The following is a 25,692-nucleotide window of genomic DNA, read 5'->3' as shown; positions in this document are numbered from 1 at the left end:
TCAGCCAAACACAATTGGAGTTATATAAAAAAAATATCCCGGCTCTTCCGAGCTTTATAATGGGAGTGAATGGTACCTGAGATTTTGAATCCCAAAAGCTCATCCATCCATCCATCATAAAAGTAATCCATACAGCTCAAGGGTTTAATAAAGGCCTTCTGAAGGCCTAAATTATGGGATAACTTTTGTTTTTGGGTGAACTAACCCTTTAATTCACCTGCTATTGGCTATAAGCATATATGCCATTTCAGACATTTTCACTCCCTCTATTGCAAAAAAAGTGAATCTTGTTAAAATGTATAATTGCATAATTAAATCAAATTAATTTCTGTCTTGATCAGTAACATAAAACTATTGATGCTCATTTCCGCCCTGCAATAAAAAATAACAAAGGTAATTGCAACTTTTTATTTTACAATTTGAAAGCAAAAAGGCAGAATTGCAAGTCATAAACTCACAACTGAATTTAAAGTTTTTACCTTTTTTGTTTTTTATTCTGTGGCAGAAACAAGCTACCATATAAAAAACACTGTTCCACCTACACTTTTTTTTAATTTAAAAGTTTAAATGCGAGCTAAACTTATGAAGCATAATGAAGGACATCGGCCTATAAGCTCTGTTGACTGGCAACATACACCAAATGGTTTACAAAACACAGACAAAGTCCATCCCAAATTCACAGTCACATTGATTCTTCCCACATATAGAATCAATTTGATTCCACAGACACGGTCATGAATTCCTTAACAACACTGGATTAAAGGTCATAACATTGGTGGAGAATAATTATCAATCTTTGAAATACCAGCGTCCACCAGTATGCATTTCCATCCAGGTCCTAGCTGGTTTGTGGTGTTTTAGTCCTGGTCTTGCATGTGGACCAGGATAGCCATGATGTACTGGTAATGCTGGTCAAAGCATGTTCCTTGCTGGTTAACCTGGTTAAGGAAGTCTAGTGTGATCATCACCTGCATTCAGAATATGCTGGTGATCAGCCATGCTGGTCTGTTTAACAGGGAACATCGAAATCATTCATAAAATAAGATACAGACTTTACATTTGATCTATTACTCCTACGTGTATATTGAGTTCTGACTTGATCATTTTTTAATTTTTATCCTACAGCAAGAAGTGAAGAACTGTAAACAAATGTTTCAGCTTCAAAGGAGCCATAAAAAACTGGACTGATATTTATCAGACTGAACTGTTTGTTCAGTTCCAGCTCATTCCATCTCTAGCGGGCCTGAAGGCCACAGTAAAGAAAATGAAAGTTATCATCATATTATCTTCTTTATTTCATAGAAACCAAGCTGTGCTCTTTGGTCTGATTGTGGAACTGATCTGGCAGCTTTCCTTTCCAACTGTCGAGGCACGAACGCTGCTTTACTAGGAAGTACTGCAGGTGAACATGTCTAGACTTTTGCACAAAAGCAATGGAAAGTGTCATTCAAATTAGCCTGAGAAATTTTAGTGAAAATTCTGCTAATATTAAAGAGCTTATATATATATATATATATATATACACACACATACACACACACACACCACATTACCTGATCAGAACAGAGCCAAAGGTAAACTTTGGAACATCAGAAGAATAAAATGATCAAGCAAACTGATTGATGAAACCACCGGAATCGATATATATATAAAACTGTAACATTAATAGTAGTTCATATAAATATATAAATGTAATAATTAATACATTGCTCTTGGAAAGGTAATAGTTCTACAGTTCTACCAATATATATATATATATATATATATATATATATATATATATATATATATATATATATATATATACCAGTCCTTCTCATGGGTGTCACCAAAATGACGTGCCTGTAAGGATGAAGGTTAAATAAATGAAAGGTTAAAATAAAAGGTTAAGGATGACAGGTGCTAAACCCCTCCCAAAATTTCCCAGATCTCCTCCCCAAAACACAGGTGAGTTGGCAGAATATAAATTTTGTAAACTTTGCTTGGTCACACAGGCACTTGTGTCTCCAGAGAGGCTTCTGGAATACAAAGCACCAGATTTTGGGTTGAATTAATTAGGAAAATGGGGCTTGGTGTGAGTGGACTATGGTTATCTTGATTATATCTTCTGAAACCACCAGCATATGTTACGTTTGGGATGCTGGTGAGCTGGTTGGTCCCAAACGGGAAGCTTAATTAGCTTCCCTGGTCAACAAGCTTCACCAGAAAGACCATGCTGGTTGATCAGCGTTACAGACCAGCACCAAACCAGCATAAGCCAGCATGGAAATTCATGCTGGTGTATGCTGGTCCTTTCAGCATCGATTCTGGTGGTTTCATCAATCAGTTTGCTTGATCTTTTTCTTCTGCTGAAGTTTACCTTTGGCTCTGATCAGGTAATGTGTTTTTATGTTTTATAGACGGGGAACGATGACTACAAATTGACAGCAACTTCTGAGGATGAAATCAAAAAGCCCAAAAAGGTGAAAAGAAAGAAGAGGGATGTGGACGAACTGAAGAAAGAAGTGGAACTGGTGAGAAATGCATATATATATATATATATATATAACAAATTAATAAGTTATCTATGACATGGAGGCAATATAACCTAATGTTAGGATGATCTGAAAACTATAACCACCCAGAATACTTTCTCAGCTATACTCACAAAACTACATTATTTCATTCTTTTCTGCATGAAATATTATGCTGGCCAAATTATTATTTTTTTTTATCGATTTTATGTGGAGAATTGAGATGCAAGATTTTTTTCTCTTCTGCAGGACGACCACAAGCTGACTTTGGATGAACTTTCACGCAAATACGGCACTGACTTGAATAAAGTGAGCAGAGGTTTAGTGAGACTTTGATTGAAATTTGATGTATTACTGCATTTTGTGTTACTCTTTATTCATACATTTTGCCTTCTTTTTATTTAATATATAAAGAGATAAAGAAATGTATATTTAATTTTTTTTTATGTTAATGAATGTTTTATGTTAAGCTTAAGATACCTAACCCTTACCTGTAAAAAAATAAATAAATTTGTAGCCGTGAAGTGCATTGAAACCTGTGTATGTGTTTTCAAATTTTGGTGATTTAATTTAGCTTACAGTTCTAAGCTGAAACTGTGTTATTTATTTTTTTGTCATTTCTGTATATGTTTAACTACTCAATGTTCATACCCTATGGTAGGGATTGTCGTCTTCTCGTGCAAGGGAGATCTTAGAGCGTGATGGGCCGAACGCCCTGACCCCACCACCTATGACTCCAGAATGGGTCAAGTTCTGCACACAGCTCTTCGGTGGTTTCCAAACACTGCTGTGGCTTGGTGCAGTTCTTTGTTTCACGGCATATGGAATCCAGGCTGCCTCTACTGAAGAACCAGCAAATGACAATGTATGAGAGCTAAAAAAAAAAGAAGAAATGCATTATATAGTTTCATTTAAATACATATATATGTATGCATTTAGTAGAAGCTTGTATCCAAAGCGACATACATTGCTTTCAAGGTACACATTTTTTTACTGGTCCATGCATTCTATGGGATTCAAACCAATGACATTGGCGTTGCTAGTGGCATGCTCTAGTGTTTCACCTACAGAAATGTAAAAAAAAAAATTCTATACAAGTAGTTCAATGTCAATTCAATGTAGATTATCATACACTTTGTGCCTTTCTAAAAACGTAACTGTGGTTTTGCAGCTATACCTGGGACTTGTACTTGCTTTTGTCGTCATAGTCAACGGATGCTTCTCATACTATCAAGAATCCAAGAGCTCAAAGATCATGGAATCTTTTAGGAACCTTGTTCCTCAGGTACAGAAATTGTGTCTTACAAAACATTGCATGTTCAAATGTAGCTTTCCCATGGCACAAAAGTAGTCATTGTTCTGTTCTGGTAATGTAGCAAGCTCTAGTTATGCGTGATGGAGAGAAAAAGATCATCAGTGCCGAGGAGGTCGTTGTAGGTGAACTTGTGGAAGTCAAAGGTGGAGACCGAATCCCAGCTGATCTTCGCATCATCTCTTCACAAGGATGCAAGGTAAGACCTGAATGTCAAATGTGATATATCCTAATAGTACCTTTTTATGAAACTTTCCATCTACTGTTCCAGGTGGACAACTCTTCCCTCACTGGCGAATCTGAGCCCCAGAGTCGTACTCCTGAATTCTCCCATGAAAACCCTCTGGAGACAAGAAACATTGCGTTTTTCTCTACCAACTGTGTTGAAGGTACAAGAAAAGTTTCTGTAGAATGTTGAATACAATTGCATTTTATAGTATCTGTGGACAAACTAAACAACTAAATTGCTTGAACATTAGGTATTGCCAGAGGGATTGTCATCAACACCGGTGATCACACTGTCATGGGTCGTATAGCATCACTTGCCTCCAGCCTGGATGGTGGAAAAACGCCAATTGCAAAAGAGATCGAGCACTTCATCCACATTATCTCTGGTGTAGCTGTGTTCCTGGGCATGACCTTCCTAATCCTCTCCCTGATCCTTGGATATGGTTGGTTGGAAGCAGTTGTTTTTCTGATTGGAATTATTGTCGCTAATGTACCTGAAGGTCTTCCTGCCACTGTAACTGTAAGTCAGGGTACTTCTTTCCTTATGCTTCTTGTTATTTAGTCAACTGTATCTACATTACTTTTCAAGTCATTAAATCCAGGTTGTATTTTAGTATGTCTGTGCCAAAAATTATTACTTGACTTTATGTATGTTTGCGTTTACTCATGTAGGTGTGTCTAACTCTGACCGCCAAACGAATGGCAAAGAAGAACTGCCTGGTGAAGAATCTGGAAGCCGTGGAGACTCTTGGCTCGACCTCCACCATCTGCTCTGACAAGACTGGAACTTTGACCCAGAACCGAATGACCGTCGCTCACATGTGGTTTGACAACCAGATTCATGAAGCAGACACAACAGAGAACCAGAGTGGAACCTCATTTGACAGGAGCTCTGCAACTTGGTCTGCCCTCTCACGTGTCGCTGGCTTGTGCAACCGTGCCGTCTTCCGTGCTGATCAGAGCCATCTCCCAGTCCTTAACGTGAGCTTCTGCTAGCTATCTTTATATCTATATGAGCAACATGAATAAATGCAAGGCTGGCAACTTATACAATTCCATTAGCCAATATAACTGTTATTGTGAGTGAAAACTTTAATTAAATCTTTTGTAGCGAGAAACAGCTGGTGATGCCTCAGAGTCTGCCTTGTTGAAGTGTATTGAGCTGTGCTGTGGTTCAGTCACAGAAATGAGAGAGAAGTACACAAAGTTGGCTGAAGTCCCTTTCAACTCCACCAACAAATATCAGGTATTTTTGTTGATGTATTCTTTAGAGATGATAATGCAGATTTGACTGGTCATCCTAACAGTACCTCAATATGCCTTTTCCAGCTCTCAGTCCACAAGAATCCCAATTCCTCAGAGTCTAAGCACCTGCTAGTGATGAAGGGAGCGCCTGAGAGAATCTTGGATCGATGCTCCTCCATTTTGATTCAAGGAAAAGAGCAGGCTTTGGATGATGAAATGAAAGATTCATTCCAAAATGCTTATGTAGAACTCGGAGGTCTTGGAGAAAGAGTGCTGGGTAAAGCCACCTTATGAAGTTCACCTGTAAAAAACCCACTAAAGTTATGACTGCAGAAAAATATGAACACACAGAATTGTGAATTACAGCATGTATGAATAATTCTGTTCTCCTTCACAGGCTTCTGCCACTTTAGCCTCCCTGATGACCAGTTTCCTGAAGGTTTTGCATTTGATTCTGAAGAAGTGAACTTCCCAACTGAGAACCTGTGTTTTGTTGGCCTCATGTCCATGATTGATCCTCCTCGTGCGGCTGTACCAGATGCTGTGTCCAAATGTCGGAGTGCTGGAATCAAGGTGTTGTCCTCATTTGAGTTCTACTACTTAAATATACTGTGCCTGTATTAAATTATTCAAATTATAATTATTTGTGACCATTCAATTACAGCTAAGGTTATCAAAGTAATTTAAATGAATGATTTTTCCAAAACAGGTTATTATGGTTACTGGTGACCATCCAATTACAGCTAAAGCTATTGCAAAGGGTGTTGGTATCATCTCAGAAGGCAACGAGACTGTGGAAGACATTGCTGCTCGTTTGAATATCCCTGTTGGAGAGGTTAATCCAAGGTAATCCAAACATCCCAGCCACCTAAAACAAAGCAATGTTTTCAGGTTAAAAATATAAATGGTAAACATCACTGGAATTTCTCTAGATGTCTGCTAACACAAAGTGTGCCTCTAGAGATGCTAAGGCCTGTGTGGTCCATGGTGGAGAACTGAAGAATATGAGTGAAGACGAGTTGGATGATATCCTGAAATATCATACAGAAATTGTGTTCGCCAGAACTTCTCCTCAACAAAAGCTGATCATTGTGGAAGGTTTTCAGCGACAGGTACCATCAGAGAGTTATCTATCCAATCCTAGTTGATACTAGATGATTTTACCAGGCATTAAATGCATATTTTCTCTCATCAGGGTGCCATTGTAGCCGTAACCGGTGATGGTGTCAATGATTCTCCTGCTCTGAAGAAGGCTGACATTGGTATAGCTATGGGTATTGCTGGATCTGATGTTTCCAAACAGGCTGCTGACATGATCCTTCTGGACGACAACTTTGCCTCAATTGTCACTGGAGTAGAAGAAGGTATGACATGTTATTGGGAACTTAATTGATTAAAGATTTATAAAGGTTACTTTGAGAATTATTTTTCAAACATGTATTCCACTTCAGGTCGTCTGATCTTTGACAACTTGAAGAAGTCCATTGCCTACACCCTTACTAGTAAGATCCCGGAGATGTCACCCTTCCTCTTGTTTGTCCTTGTGGGTATTCCTCTTCCTCTGGGCACCGTCACCATTCTCTGCATTGACCTGGGCACTGACCTGGTAAGAAAAAGTACTATTAGTGTAGAGAACTTTAAATTGTGTAGTCTATTTTTAATTTGTTTTAATTGTGGTCACAGATTCCTGCTATCTCATTGGCATATGAAAATGCAGAAAATGACATCATGAAGAGACAACCCAGAAACGCTAAAACAGATAGGCTAGTGAACGTGAGGCTAATCAGTATGGCATATGGTCAAATCGGTAAGAGCATTCTTACCAAAACTGAGAGGTCTGGATGTTTTGAACATGACATTGATTAAAAATCTGTAATATGGGCAATTCATTAATTTTATTGTCATTGCTTTCCTTTTTAGGTATGATCCAAGCAGCTGCAGGGTTCTTTACCTACATTGTGGTTATGGGTGAGAATGGATTCTGGCCCAGTTATCTGCCAGGACTTCGAGTTGGCTGGGAAGACAGATCTATCACTGACCTGGAAGATAGCTATGGTCAACAATGGGTAAGCATCAAAGTTCTAGCAAAAAAGCTTCTATATCATTTTATGCATTTGAAAAATCAGCCATTTATAGTATAGTATAAACATACCTTTGTTCTTGTGTGTTTTGTCATTTGTCTGATGCAGACCTACGAGGCCAGAAAGATTATAGAGTCCACATGCCACACGGCATTCTTCATTAGTATTGTGGTTGTGCAGTGGGGTGACTTGATCATTGTAAAGACCAGAAGAAATTCCATTGTACAGCAAGGAATGAAGTATGTAAACAAAAGGGATGCAAACGAGCTTCAAAGAAGCCATAAAATATTGGTGGATTGTTTGTTCAGTTCCAGCTCTGGGCCGGTTACCTCTAAAGCCTTATCATAATTGGTTATTTTTTCTTTCCTAGAAACAAAGTCCTCATCTTTGCTTTTTTTGAGGAAGCTGCTATGGCAGCTTTCTTGTCCTACTGCCCAGGCATGGACGTTGCTGTCAGAATGTATCCTTTAAGGTAAGCGGACATATCTTTGTAATGGAGATCTTAATGTTGAGATTAGGGCTGTCACGATGTTAGATTTTTCACACCACGGTTATTGTGGCCAAAAGATTTCACGATATCGATATATCACGATATCTATTCACCTTTTTCACGGAACGCGAAAATACCCGTTAGGCTTTGCGCGTGCGCGTCGGCAGGATGCTCGGAACTTCCGGTTTGCGGCTTGATGCTTTTAAGTAGCCGTTATTGGACAGATCTCAAACGAAAGTTGTAAACTGTTTTACATCATTTTTTTTACATAATGGCAACAAGCAATGTCAACATTAGTTCGCGGTAGCCTAGAATCTTTTATTTTTACTTTGATTATAGTTTTTCTTTTTTACACAACAAACATAAGGATAGCCTACTGATAAACACAAGGCACATGCATTACTTCTTGTATACTCAATCTATGGCAAATTTTTGTGAAGGAAGACAAGCATGTGAAGTTTATCTGGTTTCAAACTGAAGCGAAACATTGTCTGAATGTTTCCTGAAGAACTGAAAAGCTCTTAAACCTGTTGTGCTGGCGCCAAGTCATGCATATAGCAGATTTGAACAAAAAAATCAAGTGCAAATACAAATGCAAAAATAAGATGAGTAAAGAAATGGGATATATGATCACAGAAACCCACTGTTAACAGGTTAATGTCACCTTTCCCATTTCATGACTAGTAAAATAATCGCAATTTACTCTGTAAAATGGCGTAATCCGCAGAGTGATGGACACGGAGATGGGTAAAAAGGTTGGTGGCTACACATTCTGCAGATTGAGTTTATGGGGATCGCTTACGCGGCACACCGGACGAGAAGCGCCGCGACGCGTCTAGGACAACTCGAAGTATCGCACACCGGACGCGCACTTTCTCAGTTTATGGCCAGCAATATTGTTACGTTTAAGGACATTATGAAATGAAGATAATGCCTGTCTGTACTATGTTAAGACTGTACTGTACAATTAAATACAATAGTTGCTGAGTCTGCGATCTGAACACTTTACCTCAGAGCATCCGTTAATTGAATGAATTGAGAATCTCACCTGAAAATGGTCGCGGCCGGATTTTGAGCCGTTGCTGGGCGCAGTTGCTGGGCGCCGCGGACAGATGCACACCGGCAGTGTGTGTTCACTCATAAAGAATAATGCGTTCGAATTTTAAAGACGTGCGCTTCTCGTCCGGTGTGCGACCCCTTTAAGGTGATGTTTTTCTTTAGGAGATGTTGAGAGCTTAATTTTTTCGGGTGTGGACAGAGTGTTTCACTCTCTCGCTCAGACGACATTCTTCTCAGATTAGCTGCGCGGGCGCGCGCTGCGTCATCATCTTATTTGATAGTTGTCAGTGGGTGCAATACAGCCACCTGAGAGGTCAACCAGGTACTGGCGCTGGAGTATTTACGTGTCATGTTATCATAAGAGTCCTGTTCATTTTAAACATCGTTATCGCCAATACCGGTACATTGTCACACTCTAAATTAACACGATGTCGATATTTCATGCTTTGAATATCACGATTATCGTAAACACCGGTATATTGCGACACCCCTAGTTGAGATCTTTTCATACTGTATGCACTGACTTTGAAAAGAATATAAATGTCATGTTTGAAATTGAAAATAACAATGGCCAAAAAATAAAACTTGTGTTCTTTTATTTAGACCATTGTGGTGGTTCACTGCCTTCCCATACTCACTTATCATCTTCATCTATGATGAAGTCAGAAAATATATCCTACGACAGAATCCAGGAGGTAATATCAGAATTTTCCTACAGATGTTGGCAGACTTCATTAACCTCAACGGAGTTTGTTGTATTTCATTACATTGAGAGATTAAGAATGAACTGGCTCTAATATCTGTGCTACTGTGTTTCAGGCTGGGTGGAACAAGAAACATACTACTAAAACAAGACGCTCTATTGAAAACTCATGTTAGGAGACATTATTTGAAATGCTCAAAATGATACAGAATCTGGTCAATTTCAGCAAATAAATGTTAAATAATATGGAGCTGAATTTGTGTGTGCGTTTTATTAAACTGAAAAATAGAGAGATAAAAATAGTGAACATGCACAAAAGGTTACAGTGAAAAAATGAAAGAAAAAGAAATTACTAATTTTGCAGCAAAAACACACACACACACACACACACACACACACACATACTGTACATACACACATATATATATATATATATATATATATATATATATATATATATATATATATATATATACTGTATATATATGTATACTGTATATATATATATATATACATATATATGTATATATATATCAGTTGATATGTATGAATGATGAGATGCAATAGGATAGATAGGATATCATAAATTAAAATCCATAATCCTTAGATATTGAGGTGCACCATAATGGTGTAGTTACATAATCTACCAGCAGGGGTCGGTTGCTGTTTACAAGGTCTATTTAAATCATACCAAACCTAACCAAAAGTTAACATTTAAATTAATATGATACAAATAAAAAAAAGTGTATTTCTATAACTGTCTTTTTAATGCAGAAAAGGGTCACATGTTGATTCTCATGCACAGCTGAGAGAAAACAAGAGTCATTAACAACAGCAAAGTTTAATGTGACTAATTGCTGCATTTATCAGACACTTTTATGCTAAGTACCTTACTGTATTCAGTTTATACGTATCAGACAGTTTATATCTATCTGTACTCTGGGAACTGAACCCATGACCTCTAATACTGAGAATTCAGGTACTTCTTGGTATCATGCGGCATTGTGAGAGATGTTTATACATATCAGTGAAACCAGCAGAACATGCTGAACATCAGTCAAACATTACATTATAAAAACATTAGTTCCACAAAAGTGTGCCATGATGTCATCCTCAGCTGTGTTATACTACTAAACTTTTGTAGGAAGTAATGTTGGCATGGGGGCTGTGAGGCTCTGTTGACTGACAAAACAGAACATCGTTTACAAAACAAGAAGGTCCAATCAAAATTAGTGCGTAATTGTACCCATTTATCAGATTTATTACAATTTAGTCGTTCATCACTTACCTTTAAAATGGACAAACGGCCAAAAGTCATAAAAATAAGACAGCATCTAATTTTTTAGGTAAAAGTCTTTCATAAATACAGACAAAAGAAATACTCAAAACATATAATTGCATACGAAATAAGTGCATGACTTTACATAGGAGGGATATTACTTTCAATATTAGCAAATTGATATAACCAAACATAACTGAGACATGATGATTAAAGATTAAATTAACGTTAAAGATAGATGACACCTGCCAAACTCCTCCCAAATTTTCCCCAAATCCTGCCCTTAAAGTAGGTTAAGCTGACAGGGCAGAAATTTGTGAGCCTATTTTGGACACACGAGGATTTGTGTCTCACAGTGGCCGACAGGTTTCCTATCCAAAGCACCACATTTGAACTGAAATAAGGAAAAAAGGGCTTGGTGTAGGTGGACTCTGGCTGTCTTCCCTGGAGTTTTTCTTCTTTTCTTACCATTTGATGTTTCATTTGTTGTGTAGATTTTTGCTATTGCCTCTACTTTTTTAAAGGGGTCAGGTAAGGTTACAGTTTTATGTTTTGAACCAAGTTTTATGTATAGGTAAAGTTTCACTTTTGTTATTAGGGGACAAAAGGAGGCATTTACATATATGGTTTCATAGGAATCACTGTATCATGTGCTCTGTATCATGTTATCCAAAGCAGACATGACAGTGATGAACTTTCAGAAAGTTGATTCTGTAAGTATTGTGCCTGTAATAAGTGTTTTGTTGGTTTCTTTGGATAAAAGTTTCTGCTATTAAAGTGTAGGTGTGTATAACAATGTATAAAAGGTTAGGCTATTTACTACTGTGTTAAATTACTACATTTTATTTAAATCTGCTGAGTATGATTTCTGCACCACTAGTGACACCCAAAAGAATTGCAAAAAATAGTGGCAAACAGAATTGCATTGTTCAGCAAAATTCTGCATCAAAACACATGCCACTGGTTGAGCCAATGTCGCAGGAAAAGCCACAGATAAAAAAAAAAAACAGAAAGAAAACAGATCTAAGTTCTCTAATTCTGTTTGGTGCCACTAGTGGAGCATGGTAGGTTCAATACATTTATTAAATATTATAAATCAATTTATTATACCATAAATGTATAAAAATGAGTTGCAGTCAAAATGTCCAGCTCCTGAGACCTCTCACATCTGACGCACATGGAAAGTATTGAATGATGCATTGTATAATGTTCTCTTAACATAAGAAAAATGTGAAATTAAAGATTCAAGAAAGTCAAGTGAATACTCACTGCTCTTACTTGCTTGTGGTTCAGGCTGTGTCTCTTCTTGACTGATCTGCTGATGAGATGCGGCTAATCCATGATTATAAGGGAGATCTTTTCTTTCCCTTGATTAACGGCAGTAGATGAATATAGAATAAACCGATGGTTGAAGAAGCATTCTGTATCTCCACAAATGGCAAGAGGATGATGGGGACACCACACCCTGCAAACATCATCCTGTACTCCGGAAGGAAAATAGTTTTTCTATCTGTAAAACAAGACAAAGATAAATAAATCTTTTTTTTTTTTTTTTTTTTTTCACAAACAAAAAATTAGGTGTTTGTCGACTCAAATAACTGAAGTGTTAATGTAGGCTAGTATCATGTAAAAGCAACAGTTTTTTTTAGTTAGCCTACCTATGGCATTGTTGAAATGCTTTATTCACAGTCTGCCATTATTAATGTAATCCAATGAGAAACCGCCTCATTATAGAAGCTCTTCATATTATGTGAGTGTACATTATTAAAGCACTTTTTGTTTAGGGGTAAAAAAAAAAAAATTTCCCCGCCATTGATGAAAATTTCCATCATTAATGAGACAACACTTCCCCACCATTGATGGGTATTTCCAGCTTTCAGTGTTTTCACTGTTATACAGTAGGGGGCGTTTCGAAGCTCTTCTGAAAGAGTACAGAAACACAGGAGAACAAGAAGCAGATGCATTATGTAAAATAACGTGTTCCTCAACATTAAACAGCATGTAAATCAAAACTGACTAATGTTACTCTGAATTAAATGAAAATCCAGGACAAGCTACAGGATTGTGAAGCTTTGGGAGTGTTGATGGACTCAATCTACTTCATCTGTGTTTTGATCATCATTCTGAATTTAATTCGGACATAGTCTTTGACAAAAAATGTTTTGTTCAAAATGTTGCTTTTTTAACTTTTTAATTTTTATTAAACTTATCCATATTCAAGCATTGTTTTTTGTTGTTGTTTAAAAGCAGAGGCTCTGTTCTTTCTTTTAATATATTGCATGTTCAGATATTCATACAAGAAAATGTTATGAGGGTCATGAAAATTTTCCTGAAAATGATTAAAAATGCTGGTGGTGGCTGGGAACTTTCTTTAAAAACATATACATTTACATTTATGCATTTGGCAGACGCTTTTATCCAAAGCTATTGCATTGCATTTTAAGGTACACATTTACATTCTTATCAGTTCTGGCACTGGCGCCAAAACGCTGGTGGGGAAAGAATTAATGGAGGTAAGTGTATTTGACTTCAGTTATTGACAGATATTAAAAGATGAATAAAAAACCAGAACATTAGCAACTTTAAATTAACCATTAACTGGCATATAATATACGTTTTATATAAATAATGTATGACACTAACAGTTAAACACAAAGCATTTGCAAATGGTGTTTTATGTAGTGTCCAATCAATCTTAGACTTCATTAAAACTGGGCACATGCTAATTTAAATCATTTCATAACTTTGCTGCTAAATAACATTAGTTAATTCTCAAACAAGCTAATTAATTTATCTGAATCTCATGTTACCTGAATGTCACATATAACATCACATAGTGCCTAACAAGTTTTACAGCTTTCACACCAAATATGAATTAGCTAATAACGAATTATACATTTAAACATGCTAATCACGTATTAGCTAATTTCTTACCTCAGAACTGCACAATTTCTTTCCTTTTTAAACAGTCAATCAATAGATTCCGTTCCACAACTAACCTCCAGGTTTGTCAAACTCTTTAAAACATTCTCTGACATATATAATTTAACACATCATATTTATAAAGAAGTGACTATTTGAAGCAATAGCGAAACTGATCGCCAGTGAGACCGTTCCTTTAGACTGACCGTTAACATTTAAACTGAGTGAGCGCGCGAAGTGAGAGAGAGAGTGATAACGGATCTGCGCGGCATTCATGTAGATCTGAATTAAAGAGGGAAAGGCGGCAATTTCGATTATTGAACTATTAACATGAATAATGAACTTATATTTTATAATTACAATGAGTTTTTGGAGCAGTTAAAAAAAAATAAAAAATTCACCAACATGTTAATTTAAGAGGTTAGGTGCAAACCTCCCGAATTTTCTCACAAAATATATTTTTCCTTCCCCATCACTCAATGAATGTCAACAACACTGTCAAATAAAGTAGCCTATACTGCCATATCAAATATTTATTGTAATGATCAATTATTATTATTATTATTAATTTTACAAAATGTGTGATATTCAAAACATTATTATAAAAATATAAAAATAATGTTTTGAATATCACACATTTAGTTAAATTGAGTTGTTTTTTCATGTCTCTCAGAATATCATAATGACGCTGCTAATTTGCATAAATTAATAATAATTAATGTTGCTGCCTGGGCCCCCACCTTTTTTCTTTAAGTAAATTTGTTTATTTTTGTAATGACCTAATAAATATAGGCCTAGTTCAGGATAAATATAAAGGATGAATGTATGGGTCAAATTATAAATTGTATCTCCTCTCCTCATTGCTTTTACACACAACACTTGTGTTCTGCAAAATAAGAATACAATGCCAAAACACACAAGTATTTTTTAATTAGTGGCACTAAAAGGTTTCACACTAATTGTCAGCACCCATTCAGCTCTCTCAAAATCAAAATGTACCCTCTTTACTTTCTTAATTCACATTTCTGGTCTTGTTATAAAGATCATCAGTGCATGAGTTCTCGTACACATAGGACTATAGTCTATGTATTCATCAAAGCAGAATGATGGCCTAGATAAAAATGGTGATGCATCTTTTCTACTACATTTGTGGTTGTGATCTTACAATGAAAAATGGGGACTTCCCAACCACAGCATATACACTCTAAAAAATGCTGGGTTGTTTCAACCCATGTTTGGGGGAAAATATGGACAAACCCAATGTAACTTAAATATTTAAACCAACGGTTGGGTTTGACCATATTTGACCCAAACATGGGTTGAAACAAACCAGCATTTTTTTTAGAGTGATGGAAGGAATGATAGACAAGCTTCCTCTTTTTATGGCTTACTTTTTTATTCAAAACCTTAATCCAAACAAAAGTTGTTTATTACTAATACAACTTGTTCGATAAAGTCGACTCTTTCGTAAAATTTGGTTATGCATTTTGCCTCTGCACTGTTTTTGGCCTTGTCGTATTTCCTTTCTATTTCTATTTTGGTGTGTGGAAATTAGTTTGTTTCCTGAGCACACGACTCACACGTCACATGAACTTCTCTCTTTGCTGCTTTAAATATTTAAATAATGCCACTGAAGTTTCAGAATGTGTATCAAACCCAACGGTTTGGGTCTCTTAGATGAGTTCAATCTGATCCTTTTCGCGAGTGCAGCAAATATGCTTAATGTTCAAGGTCCTTTCAGCTGGAGTCACTCAAGTTTTCCTACTGATTCAGTTGAATGAGTCTCTTATCAGATGCAGTTAGAAATGATTAAGTAAGTAGTAAATGTAAAAAGGTATTTCTGGTAATATATTTGAGATGAGATATCAGATAGCATGCCCCTAAACCAACGGATCACACATGTCAGTTGGTGGCTCTTCCTGTCTATAGTGGGCGGTTCCTCGCCAGCATAAGCTGCTCTATGAAACATCCCTTGTGTGGTTTAGTCAACAAATACTTGAGTAAATTGGCCCTCTATTCATGAGGCACCTGCTTTGCTATCAGGCAGCAAGTTTGTTGGATATTATGTCCTATGTTAAACTTTTCCCAGTAACCTGATATGCAGGTGTTGGATATCAGATGTTAAATATATCCCGAGTTCGTTGGATTTGCAGAAACTCGATGATTAAAACACATGACAAATACCAGTCCTTTACTCTCTTTTATTTTAAGTTCAGGATGATTGAGTCTTGAGTAATTCACATGACTTGAAGTTCATGGATTCACACGGAGCAGATTCACATGATGTAAATGGACAGGAGTTAATGGATGGACAGGATGAACAGGATGGTCTTAAGTCACTACAAACAATAAAGTCAAGGAAATCAAACTCACATAATTCATCAATAAACATATATATATTCGTTCCAAACTATTCAAATAAACAAATACAATACAATTTGCAAAACAAACTTAACGCATCCCAAGGAAAGGACTCAAAGGACATGGTTGGGTGTCCATTCAAACACCCACACCTCACCAATCTACTTATAGACCTTAACCAGGGGGTGTATGGGTAATGTAGTGTACTAGATTTAGTAGTGCAGTTTGCTTGGAATTGTGGAATATGTAGTACAAAACAATTCCAAATTCACAACAGGTAGACTTTCAGTATAAAGAGGACTCTTTCTGACTAAACACAGTGTGTTTGCAGCAGATTAAAGGCATTTTGTGATGAATGTTGATGCATCACTGAAGCAAAAGAGTAGCCTGGCAAGCCAGACCAACATCACGATGTTAGGTCTGTCAACTCACCATAGACACGGCTCAATCCGAGGGGTGGGATGAACGGCTGTCTTACAAATTCCCTCTGCACGCAATAGGACAGCGCTTCAACCAACCAGAGCGTTTTCCCAACAGCGGAGCTAACGTTAGTTGATAGATTCAACTTTTGAATCTGGCCGGCAAAACTACGAACACATCTTGCTTTTTTAAGAATGACTTAAGTGCCGTTCTTTGCTCTTTTCTCAAAGAAAAGCTTAACTCCAAGTCCACCAGAGTCGCCGATTTGAAAGACTGTTCGCCAGAAGCAGCAACTCTTCTTTGTTTTCAAGTAGCAGGGAACCGTCGCATTATGTTAAGCCCGCCCCGCCTACTCTATACACGATATGATTGGCCTGACCCAATTTAGGTTTTTACAGCTCCGAAAGTCAACGGTGAGTTGCTAGACTACCCTGGCTGCAAAATACATTTTGCTGCCGCTAGGGTGCATCTAGATTTCTAGGCTAGCAAAAGAGCCTAAGCAACACAAGATGTCACTTTGCATATGAAGTGCATGAACCATTAATATATGCATTAATGAGTCATTTGACACTGCTTGCACTTTACAACTGCTTTCAACCAACATGACCCTGCTAAGGTTCCTATCATTTATTCACTCCCAGCATTTGAAAAAAGACTCCTCCAATGTCAGTAAATCAGCCCTTTCCAAAAAAAAGTTGCCTTTGCCTTGAGGAAAGGTTTAAAAAGCAAGTTCGAGCTTTCCTCAATGTTGAGGTTAAATGATGGATCACTGATCTTATAGGGAAATGGCCATATTTAACGACTACACTCCTTAAAATAAGTGGGTTTCCACAGCAATGCCATAGATGACCCATTTTTAGTTCCCCAAATAACCTTTCAGTGATCAGTGAAGGTTTGAGAGTTGGTTTGTGGCCTTTTTTTACGAGTGCACATACTGTACGTATTACTCAACAAAAAGCATGCTTTGACTCATGCTTTGGATGTTTGGTGTCTTGCAGTCTAAAATACGCGGTGTGAAGAGTTGAATAACCAGTTTTAAGAAAAGCTGTTTGTCATTCTAAAAGAAAGACATGTGCATTGTTCAAACAGATGGATTGTTCATTGATCTTGAGAGACATTTGCAATGAAACACAAAGCCATGTATGCCAATTGCGATTAATTTGGGGCAAAATTTAAGGGGCTTGACAGAAAGATGGCATTACTATAGCAATGTGTTGGTACAAAAAAACAAACAAACACAATAACCACTAAATCATGATACATTGATCTGGGGCTGCTACACTTTGCCATTGTTACTTTTGTCCTTTGTGTTATCATTGTTAAGATCTTTGTTTGTGGTTTAAATCTTGTATATAGTTAGTAGCACATAGTGTAAATAGTGCGTCTGCAGGGGGTTGGAGCATTTTCTTTGAGGTTAACTTTTTCTCCTGGGTTTGGTTAATCTGGGAGGGAGGAATGAGGTTTTAAACTTAAGTTTTTATTTTGACTTGAGAAAGCCAAGACCTGAAGCTTATTTTCTCCCACTTATAGTAGAATAATGGGGGGAGGGGGGATATCTGAGATAATGGTTGGAAAGGTTTATTTATGTTACAGCCTGTCCCATCCAGGTCATAATACTCTGATAAAAATGCTAAATGGTGGTTCCGGTACCCTCAGATGTGTGATGCTGCTGGTGAAATATGTGTGGACGTTTAAGGCAGTTTGAAGGACATGGGGGCCATGAGGCTCTTTTGCATTGAGGACATTTCAATATATTTTTGACCTATATCCATTTGGAAAGTTATTGCTCCAGCCCTACCTAACCAAACCCATGAGAAAAAAAAAATGAAAGAAAATACTCTGAAGTAATACAAGATGTAGCCTACAGGTGTGAACAGACTTTGTTATTAGCCTCAACAAAGAGTGTGTTCATTCTAAAGCAAATATGTCTGTTTCCCAAGAAGAAAGTTGCATTGTAAATGACAGTGATTACTTCCATTTCATAACAATATTTACTAACATATATTTTCTAAATAATAAAGAATCTGCTCATTTTCAGCAATTAAATGGAGCTGAATTTGCTTTTTGTCTGTGAAGTTCTTGCAAACAGTAAATAGAGGTTTGAGAAAACAGTAACCCAAACCATTTTAGCCATGCACAAAAGTATAGTTACAATTGTAATGTGCAGAAAAGCAAGATATAAGATAAGATAATAAAAAATATAAGATTGTAATATTTATATTCTAAAAGCATGTTGGCTTTCAGCAATGTGATGAATAGGTCTACTGTACTACCAATAGATGAAACCAGTTGAAAATAAAACATTGAGTTCTAACATTCACTAAATATTATCATTTAGTTCAATAAATCCGTGAATAAATACCACAATATTAGTAATTAAAATGCATATCATTGCTGATTTTAACAATTCTTTCCTTTTTTTGTGTGTGAGACAAAGAGGCCACATGTAGGGTCTTTAGAAATAATGCAAACTCAAGAGAGAAATTGTCCCAATTGTATTCAAATGCAAAGTGATGTTTGCAGCACCCTCAGATGTGTGATGTGGACTAAACTTTAAGGTACGGTGAAGGACATGGAGGCTGTGATAGTCTATTGACTGACAACATTTAGCAAACCTTTTTTAACATTAACATTGACAAGGTCCTATAGTCACAGTCTCAAATCTAACATGTAATGATAGATTCTGACCATTTACAGAAGCAGTTTGATTCATCGGATATTGTAGGCCACAGAACACAATTTACAAAGTCATTATTAACTTAGAATGAAAATGAAAAAAAATGGTCCAAAGTGATCAATATAAGGTAGCGTGCAAATATAACCATAGAAATATGTCTTAAAAAGCGAAATACTGATATCTAAACAAATAAGGGTGTGTATTAAAGCTAAAAGCAAGTTATTTATCACAAGTTATTATTAACAAGCCATAGATCTATTGATAAGATAATAGTTAATAGACCAGTCCTTCACCCGGATGTCATAGAAATGACCTACCTGTATAAATGAAGGTTAAGTAATGTTAAAACTAAATGACACCTGACAAACTCCTCCTTAACTTTCCCAGAACACCTCCCCATTAAACAGGTGAGATGGCAGGGTATAAATGTGTGAACCTGGTTTGGACACACAGGGACTTCTGTCTCCAACAGCCTCCAAGACAGGGGTACTAACCAGACATCATTGGATTTTAGGTGGACATCAAGAAGAAAAATGGGGCTTGGGGTAAGTGAACTAAAGCTATACACTGCTGGATGCATCGCTTAATTTGTTTCATTTTACTGTCCAATTTTCGGGGTGGGGGGATCTGGTAAGATGATGGTCTTTTATATATATATAAATATATATGCATATTGTTTTGTGGTTGACAGATGGGGAATGATAAGTACAAATTGGCAGCAACTTCAGAAGATGGAGTCAAAAAGCCCAAAAAAGGGAAAAAGAGCAAAAAGGACATGGATGAACTTAAGAAAGAAGTGGAACTGGTATGACATTATTTTACATTTTATTTCATTGAACACAAAAATCTTTTGAAGTCCCATATTACCCTTGCTTTAAAAATATTAGACCTGAAATTTTTTTTTTGTATATTATAATCCTTCCAAAAACATTCATGGTTTTACCATCTAGTGTAGTCTGAAAGTGAGGTAACTTGAGATTTCAAACATCTTTACTCTTCTGCAGGACGACCACAAGTTGACATTCGATGAGCTTATTCGAAAATACGGCACTGATCTCTCAAAGGTGAGTAAATGTTTAGTGACACTTTTGGGAAAATATATTAATAATGCATTATTCTATAATTATTCAAATATTTCTATTTTTAATCATTTATGTGAAACAAATTATTTTATTTTATGGAGAATTGCTTGTCTTAAAAAAGAGGAACTGTTAACTTGTCTAGTACTTTTTAGTAATTTCATTCATTTCATAATAGCAGTTTCTTTCAAGGCTTTCAACTTTTTTTAAATGTAAAATGTAATGGATTTGTAGCCATCTGCATGTAATATTATTATTTGTGAGCATCTGTTTTCTACATGCCTTTAATACTCAATTTGCATACCTTGTGGCAGGGTTTGTCCGTTTTCCGAGCAAAGGAAGTCTTAGCCCGTGATGGACCAAATGCCTTGACTCCACCTGTTACGACTCCAGAATGGGTCAAGTTCTGCAGACAGCTCTTTGGTGGTTTCCAAACTCTGCTGTGGATTGGGTCCTTTCTTTGCTTCTTTGCATATTCGATCCAGGCTGCCTCTTCTGAAGAACCGGCAAATGACAATGTATGAGGAAAACAAGTTTTGTCTTCATTTCTACATTGGCATGAATAGTTAATGTGTCAATAAACTTAGTAGCATAATTTAGACCCCTTTTTTTAGGAAAGTGTTTTATCCATTAAAGATCTGAGCTGATAGCCACCGTGCTATTGAGCAAGGAACTTAATATGAGGTTTCTCCAGGGGGGATTGTCTTCCTTAAACTGTAAACTTTGTATGAAAGAATATGATTAATGACTATTTACATTGTTTTTCTGCAGCTGTATCTGGGACTTGTGCTTGCTTTTGTTGTCACAGTCAATGGATGCTTCTCATACTATCAAGAGGCTAAGAGCTCTAGGATTATGGATTCCTTTAAGAACCTCATTCCTCAAGTATAACAACGTAAATTAATTTTACCTCAAAAATAGCTTTCACAATGTACAAAGGATAGTTATGTTAATTTATTGTCATGTAGCAAGCCCTGGTTGTACGTGATGGAGAGAAAAAGATAATCAATGCTGAGGAGGTAGTTGCTGGCGATCTTGTGGAGGTCAAAAGTGGAGACCGAATTCCAGCTGATATTCGTGTTGTCTCTGCACAAGGATGCAAGGTATGAACAAGAATTTTATGGCAAAAATAATATGCTTACTTCAGTAAACGAGTTTTCATGAAACAACCCCTCTTGCTTTCCTTTCCAGGTGGACAACTCTTCCCTCACTGGCGAATCTGAGCCCCAGAGTCGTACTCCTGACTTTTCTAGTGAAAACCCCTTAGAGACAAGAAACATTGCATTTTTTTCTACCAACTGTGTTGAAGGTACGAAATTACAATATCTATACAGCAGGTGTGGACAAAATGATTGACTAAATTCTTTAAATGCAATAACGCTTGAACATGACAATATTCAATAGGTACTGCCAGAGGGATTGTCATCAACACCGGTGATCGTACCGTCATGGGTCGTATCGCCAGTCTTGCCTCCAGCCTGGAAGGTGGACAGACACCAATTGCTAAAGAGATTGAGCACTTCATCCACATTATCACTGGTGTAGCTGTGTTCCTGGGAGTGACCTTCTTAATCCTCTCCCTGATCCTTGGCTACAATTGGTTGGAAGGAGTAATTTTCCTGATTGGAATCATTGTCGCCAATGTGCCTGAAGGTCTTCCTGCCACTGTAACTGTAAGTTGGAGTGATATTATGTTCACATATCATTTTACACACATTTCAAAATTCCAATAATTACTTGACGTGTTTACTCATATAGGTGTGTCTAACACTGACTGCCAAACGAATGGCAAAGAAGAACTGCCTGGTGAAGAATCTGGAAGCCGTAGAGACTCTTGGCTCGACCACCACCATCTGCTCCGACAAGACTGGAACTTTGACCCAGAACCGAATGACCGTCGCTCACATGTGGTTTGACAACCATATTCATATAGCAGACACCACAGAGAACCAGAGTGGAACCTCGTTTGACAAAAGCTCTGCTACTTGGTCTGCTCTTGCACGTGTCGCTGGCTTGTGCAACCGTGCCGTCTTCCTTGCTGATCAGAGCCATCTCCCAGTCCTTAAGGTGTGCTATAATAATATCTCTATTTTGGAAGTACATTGACACTGCATTCATAGGCTTGCAACTTCTAGAGTTTCAGCAGTGAATATGCATTCTTAATTGTGTTATTTAGAGTGGCAGCTTTTTCTTAACAATAAAATATGTTTTGTAGCGAGAAACTGCTGGTGATGCCTCAGAGTCTGCTCTGTTGAAATCTATTGAGCTGTGCTGTGGTTCAGTCACTGAAATGAGAGAGAAGTACCCAAAGTTAGCTGAAGTCCCTTTCAACTCCACCAACAAATATCAGGTATTTTTCTTGATGTGTTCTTTAGAGATGATGATGCAGATTTGACTGGTCGTCCTAACAGTACCTCAATATGCCTTTTCTAGCTCTCAGTCCACAAGAATCTCAATTCCTCAGAGTCTAAGCACCTGCTAGTGATGAAGGGAGCGCCTGAGAGAATCTTGGATCGATGCTCCTCCATTTTGATTGAAGGAAAAGAGCAGGCTTTGGATGATGAAATGAAAGATTCATTCCAAAATGCTTATTTAGAACTCGGAGGTCTTGGAGAAAGAGTGCTGGGTAAAGCCACCTTATGAAGTTCACCTGTAAAAAACCCACTAAAGTTATGACTGCAGAAGAATATGAACACAAGGAATTGTGAATTACAGCATGTATGAATAATTCTGTTCTCCTTCACAGGCTTCTGCCACTATAGCCTCCCTGATGACCAGTTTCCTGAAGGTTTTGCATTTGATTCTGAAGAAGTGAACTTCCCAACTGAGAACCTGTGTTTTGTTGGCCTCATGTCCATGATTGATCCTCCTCGTGCTGCTGTACCAGATGCTGTGTCCAAATGTCGGAGTGCTGGAATCAAGGTGTTGTCCTCATTTGAGATACACTGTTTGAGTACACTATGAATATTACATTTGATGACAACACTGAATCTTCTATTACAGGTTATCATGGTTACTGGTGACCATCCAATTACAGCTAAAGCTATTGCAAAGGGTGTCGGCATCATCTCTGAAGGCAATGAGACTGTGGATGATATTGCAGCTCGGCTAAAAATTCCTATCGGGGAGGTGAATCCAAGGTAAACTTGTTATTTCAGCCCCAAAGAAACAAATCTATTCCAAAATTCAGCAAACAAAAGTTTTGCATTTGCTCTAGATGTCTAATAATGCAAAGTGTGCCTCTAGAGATGCTAAGGCCTGTGTGGTTCATGGTGGAGAACTGAAGAATATGAGTGAAGAACAGCTGGATGAGATCCTCCAACATCATACAGAAATTGTGTTCGCCAGAACTTCTCCTCAACAAAAGCTGATTATTGTGGAAGGTTGTCAGCGACAGGTACCACCAGAGAGTTATCTATCCAATCCTAGTTGATGCTAGATGATTTTACCCAGCAGGGACCATTAAATGCATGTTTTTTTCATCAGGGTGCCATTGTAGCCGTAACCGGTGATGGTGTCAATGATTCTCCTGCTCTGAAGAAGGCTGACATTGGTGTGGCTATGGGTATTGCTGGATCTGATGTTTCCAAACAGGCTGCTGACATGATCCTTCTGGACGACAACTTTGCCTCAATTGTCACTGGAGTAGAAGAAGGTATGACATGTTATTGGAAACTAAACTGACTGAAGAATTATCAAGGTAACTTCGACACTTATTTCTCTAACATGTCTTCCCCTTAAGGTCGTCTGATCTTTGACAACTTGAAGAAGTCCATTGCCTACACACTGACCAGTAAGATCCCTGAGATGTCACCCTTCCTCTTTTTTGTCCTTGTCGGTATTCCTCTACCTTTGGGCACCATCACCATTCTCTGCATTGACCTGGGCACTGACATGGTAGGGATAAGATGTCAATTTAGTTATCTTAATGAGAGGAACTGTAAAATATGCATGTATTCATTTTTACCTATTTATCCCTACAGGTTCCTGCTATCTCATTGGCCTACGAACCTGCTGAAAGCGACATCATGAAGAGAGAACCCAGAAACGCTGCAACAGATAGGCTGGTGAATGAGAGGTTAATCAGTATGAGCTATGGTCAAATTGGTAAGAGTATGTCTATTCTATACTGAGTGCCCTTGGTGTTCAGTGCTGGTTGTTTCTTACGTGTCTTCATACTTAATTTATAGGTATGATGCAAGCAGTTGGTGGGTTCTTTACCTACTTTGTAATTCTTGCTGAGAATGGATTTTTGCCCTGGGATCTGGTAGGAATTCGAGTTGGCTGGGAAGACAGATTTCTCAATGACCTGGAAGACAGCTATGGCCAACAATGGGTAGCTGTCACAGCTCTACCAAACCTGACACACTTGAAACCAACATTTCTATAGAAATATCAATCTTTTAAATAATGCTCTGTGTTTTTACCTGTCTGATTTAGACCTATGAGCGCAGAAAGATTGTGGAGTTCACATGCCACACAGCCTTCTTTACCAGTATTGTGATTGTGCAGTGGACTGATTTGCTCATCTGCAAGACCAGAAGGCTTTCCATCCTACAACAGGGAATGAAGTATGTTCGCAATGGGCTCGGCGTCAAACAAGCCATAAAATATTAGCCTGATATCTATCAGATTGAACTGTTTGTTCAGTTCCAGCTCATGGTTGCTTATTGTACCTCTAAAAGCCCAGTTTAGCCAAATTATATTTATCCTAAGTAGATTTATTTTTCTTTCATAGGAACAAAGTCCTCATCTTTGGTCTGTTTGAGGAAACTGCTCTGGCAGCGTTCCTGTCCTACTGCCCAGGCATGGATCTTGCTGTCAGGATGTATCCAATGAAGTAGGTGAAATCTGAAATTTTTAATGAAACACTTTAATGTTTACATGACCTTTTTTTTTTAAATTAATTAACCCTGTTGTTGTTTTGTCATTTAGACCAATGTGGTGGTTCTGTGCCTTCCCATATTCACTGCTCATTTTCATCTATGATGAAATTAGAAAATACCTTCTTAGGCAGAACCCAGGAGGTAAATTAATTTGCATTATATATCAAATATACCCAAGCAAAAATTTACATAACATACTTCTGTATGCAAATACAGTAGATTGTTGTATTTTATTCCTTTTATTGATCAAGAATTAACTAATGTTTTTGCTGTTTTGTTTCAGGCTGGGTGGAACAAGAAACATACTACTAAAAGAAGAACAACACTTTCTATTGGGAACATGTGCAAAGAGATATCAAAGAGATATTTAGAAAATATAAAAATGAATGTCAATTCAAGTTATTAAATGTGTCATTAAATGAGCTGATTTTGTCTCC

The 25,692-nt window shown here is 37.4% G+C and overlaps 1 protein-coding gene across 1 annotated transcript; it reads left to right on the top strand.

Moving 5' to 3' along the window:
* The first annotated feature begins 1,994 nt into the window (after window positions 1–1,994).
* LOC307149546 (uncharacterized protein) lies at window positions 1,995–25,692 on the top strand. Its single transcript, XM_079855906.1, is given in 44 exon segments — window positions 1,995–2,074; window positions 2,400–2,513; window positions 2,763–2,822; window positions 3,175–3,378; window positions 3,685–3,798; window positions 3,890–4,024; window positions 4,097–4,214; window positions 4,305–4,573; window positions 4,726–5,034; window positions 5,165–5,299; window positions 5,383–5,575; window positions 5,696–5,871; window positions 6,008–6,144; window positions 6,260–6,410; window positions 6,494–6,662; window positions 6,750–6,967; window positions 6,970–7,105; window positions 7,219–7,364; window positions 7,488–7,618; window positions 7,750–7,851; window positions 9,532–9,623; window positions 9,748–9,765; window positions 19,744–19,835; window positions 19,982–20,095; window positions 20,295–20,354; window positions 20,684–20,887; window positions 21,141–21,254; window positions 21,338–21,472; window positions 21,561–21,678; window positions 21,774–22,042; window positions 22,128–22,436; window positions 22,585–22,719; window positions 22,803–22,995; window positions 23,116–23,291; window positions 23,373–23,509; window positions 23,616–23,766; window positions 23,856–24,024; window positions 24,112–24,315; window positions 24,318–24,476; window positions 24,560–24,705; window positions 24,810–24,940; window positions 25,108–25,209; window positions 25,305–25,396; window positions 25,539–25,692. Coding segments are annotated over 44 exon segments (6,378 nt in total). The 5' UTR covers window positions 1,995–2,062; the 3' UTR covers window positions 25,568–25,692.

Source organism: Squalius cephalus (genome assembly GCF_949319135.1).
Source record: "Squalius cephalus genome assembly, chromosome: 2".
Classification (NCBI taxonomy): domain Eukaryota; kingdom Metazoa; phylum Chordata; class Actinopteri; order Cypriniformes; family Leuciscidae; genus Squalius; species Squalius cephalus.
This window is presented reverse-complemented; position numbering and strand designations above follow the sequence as displayed.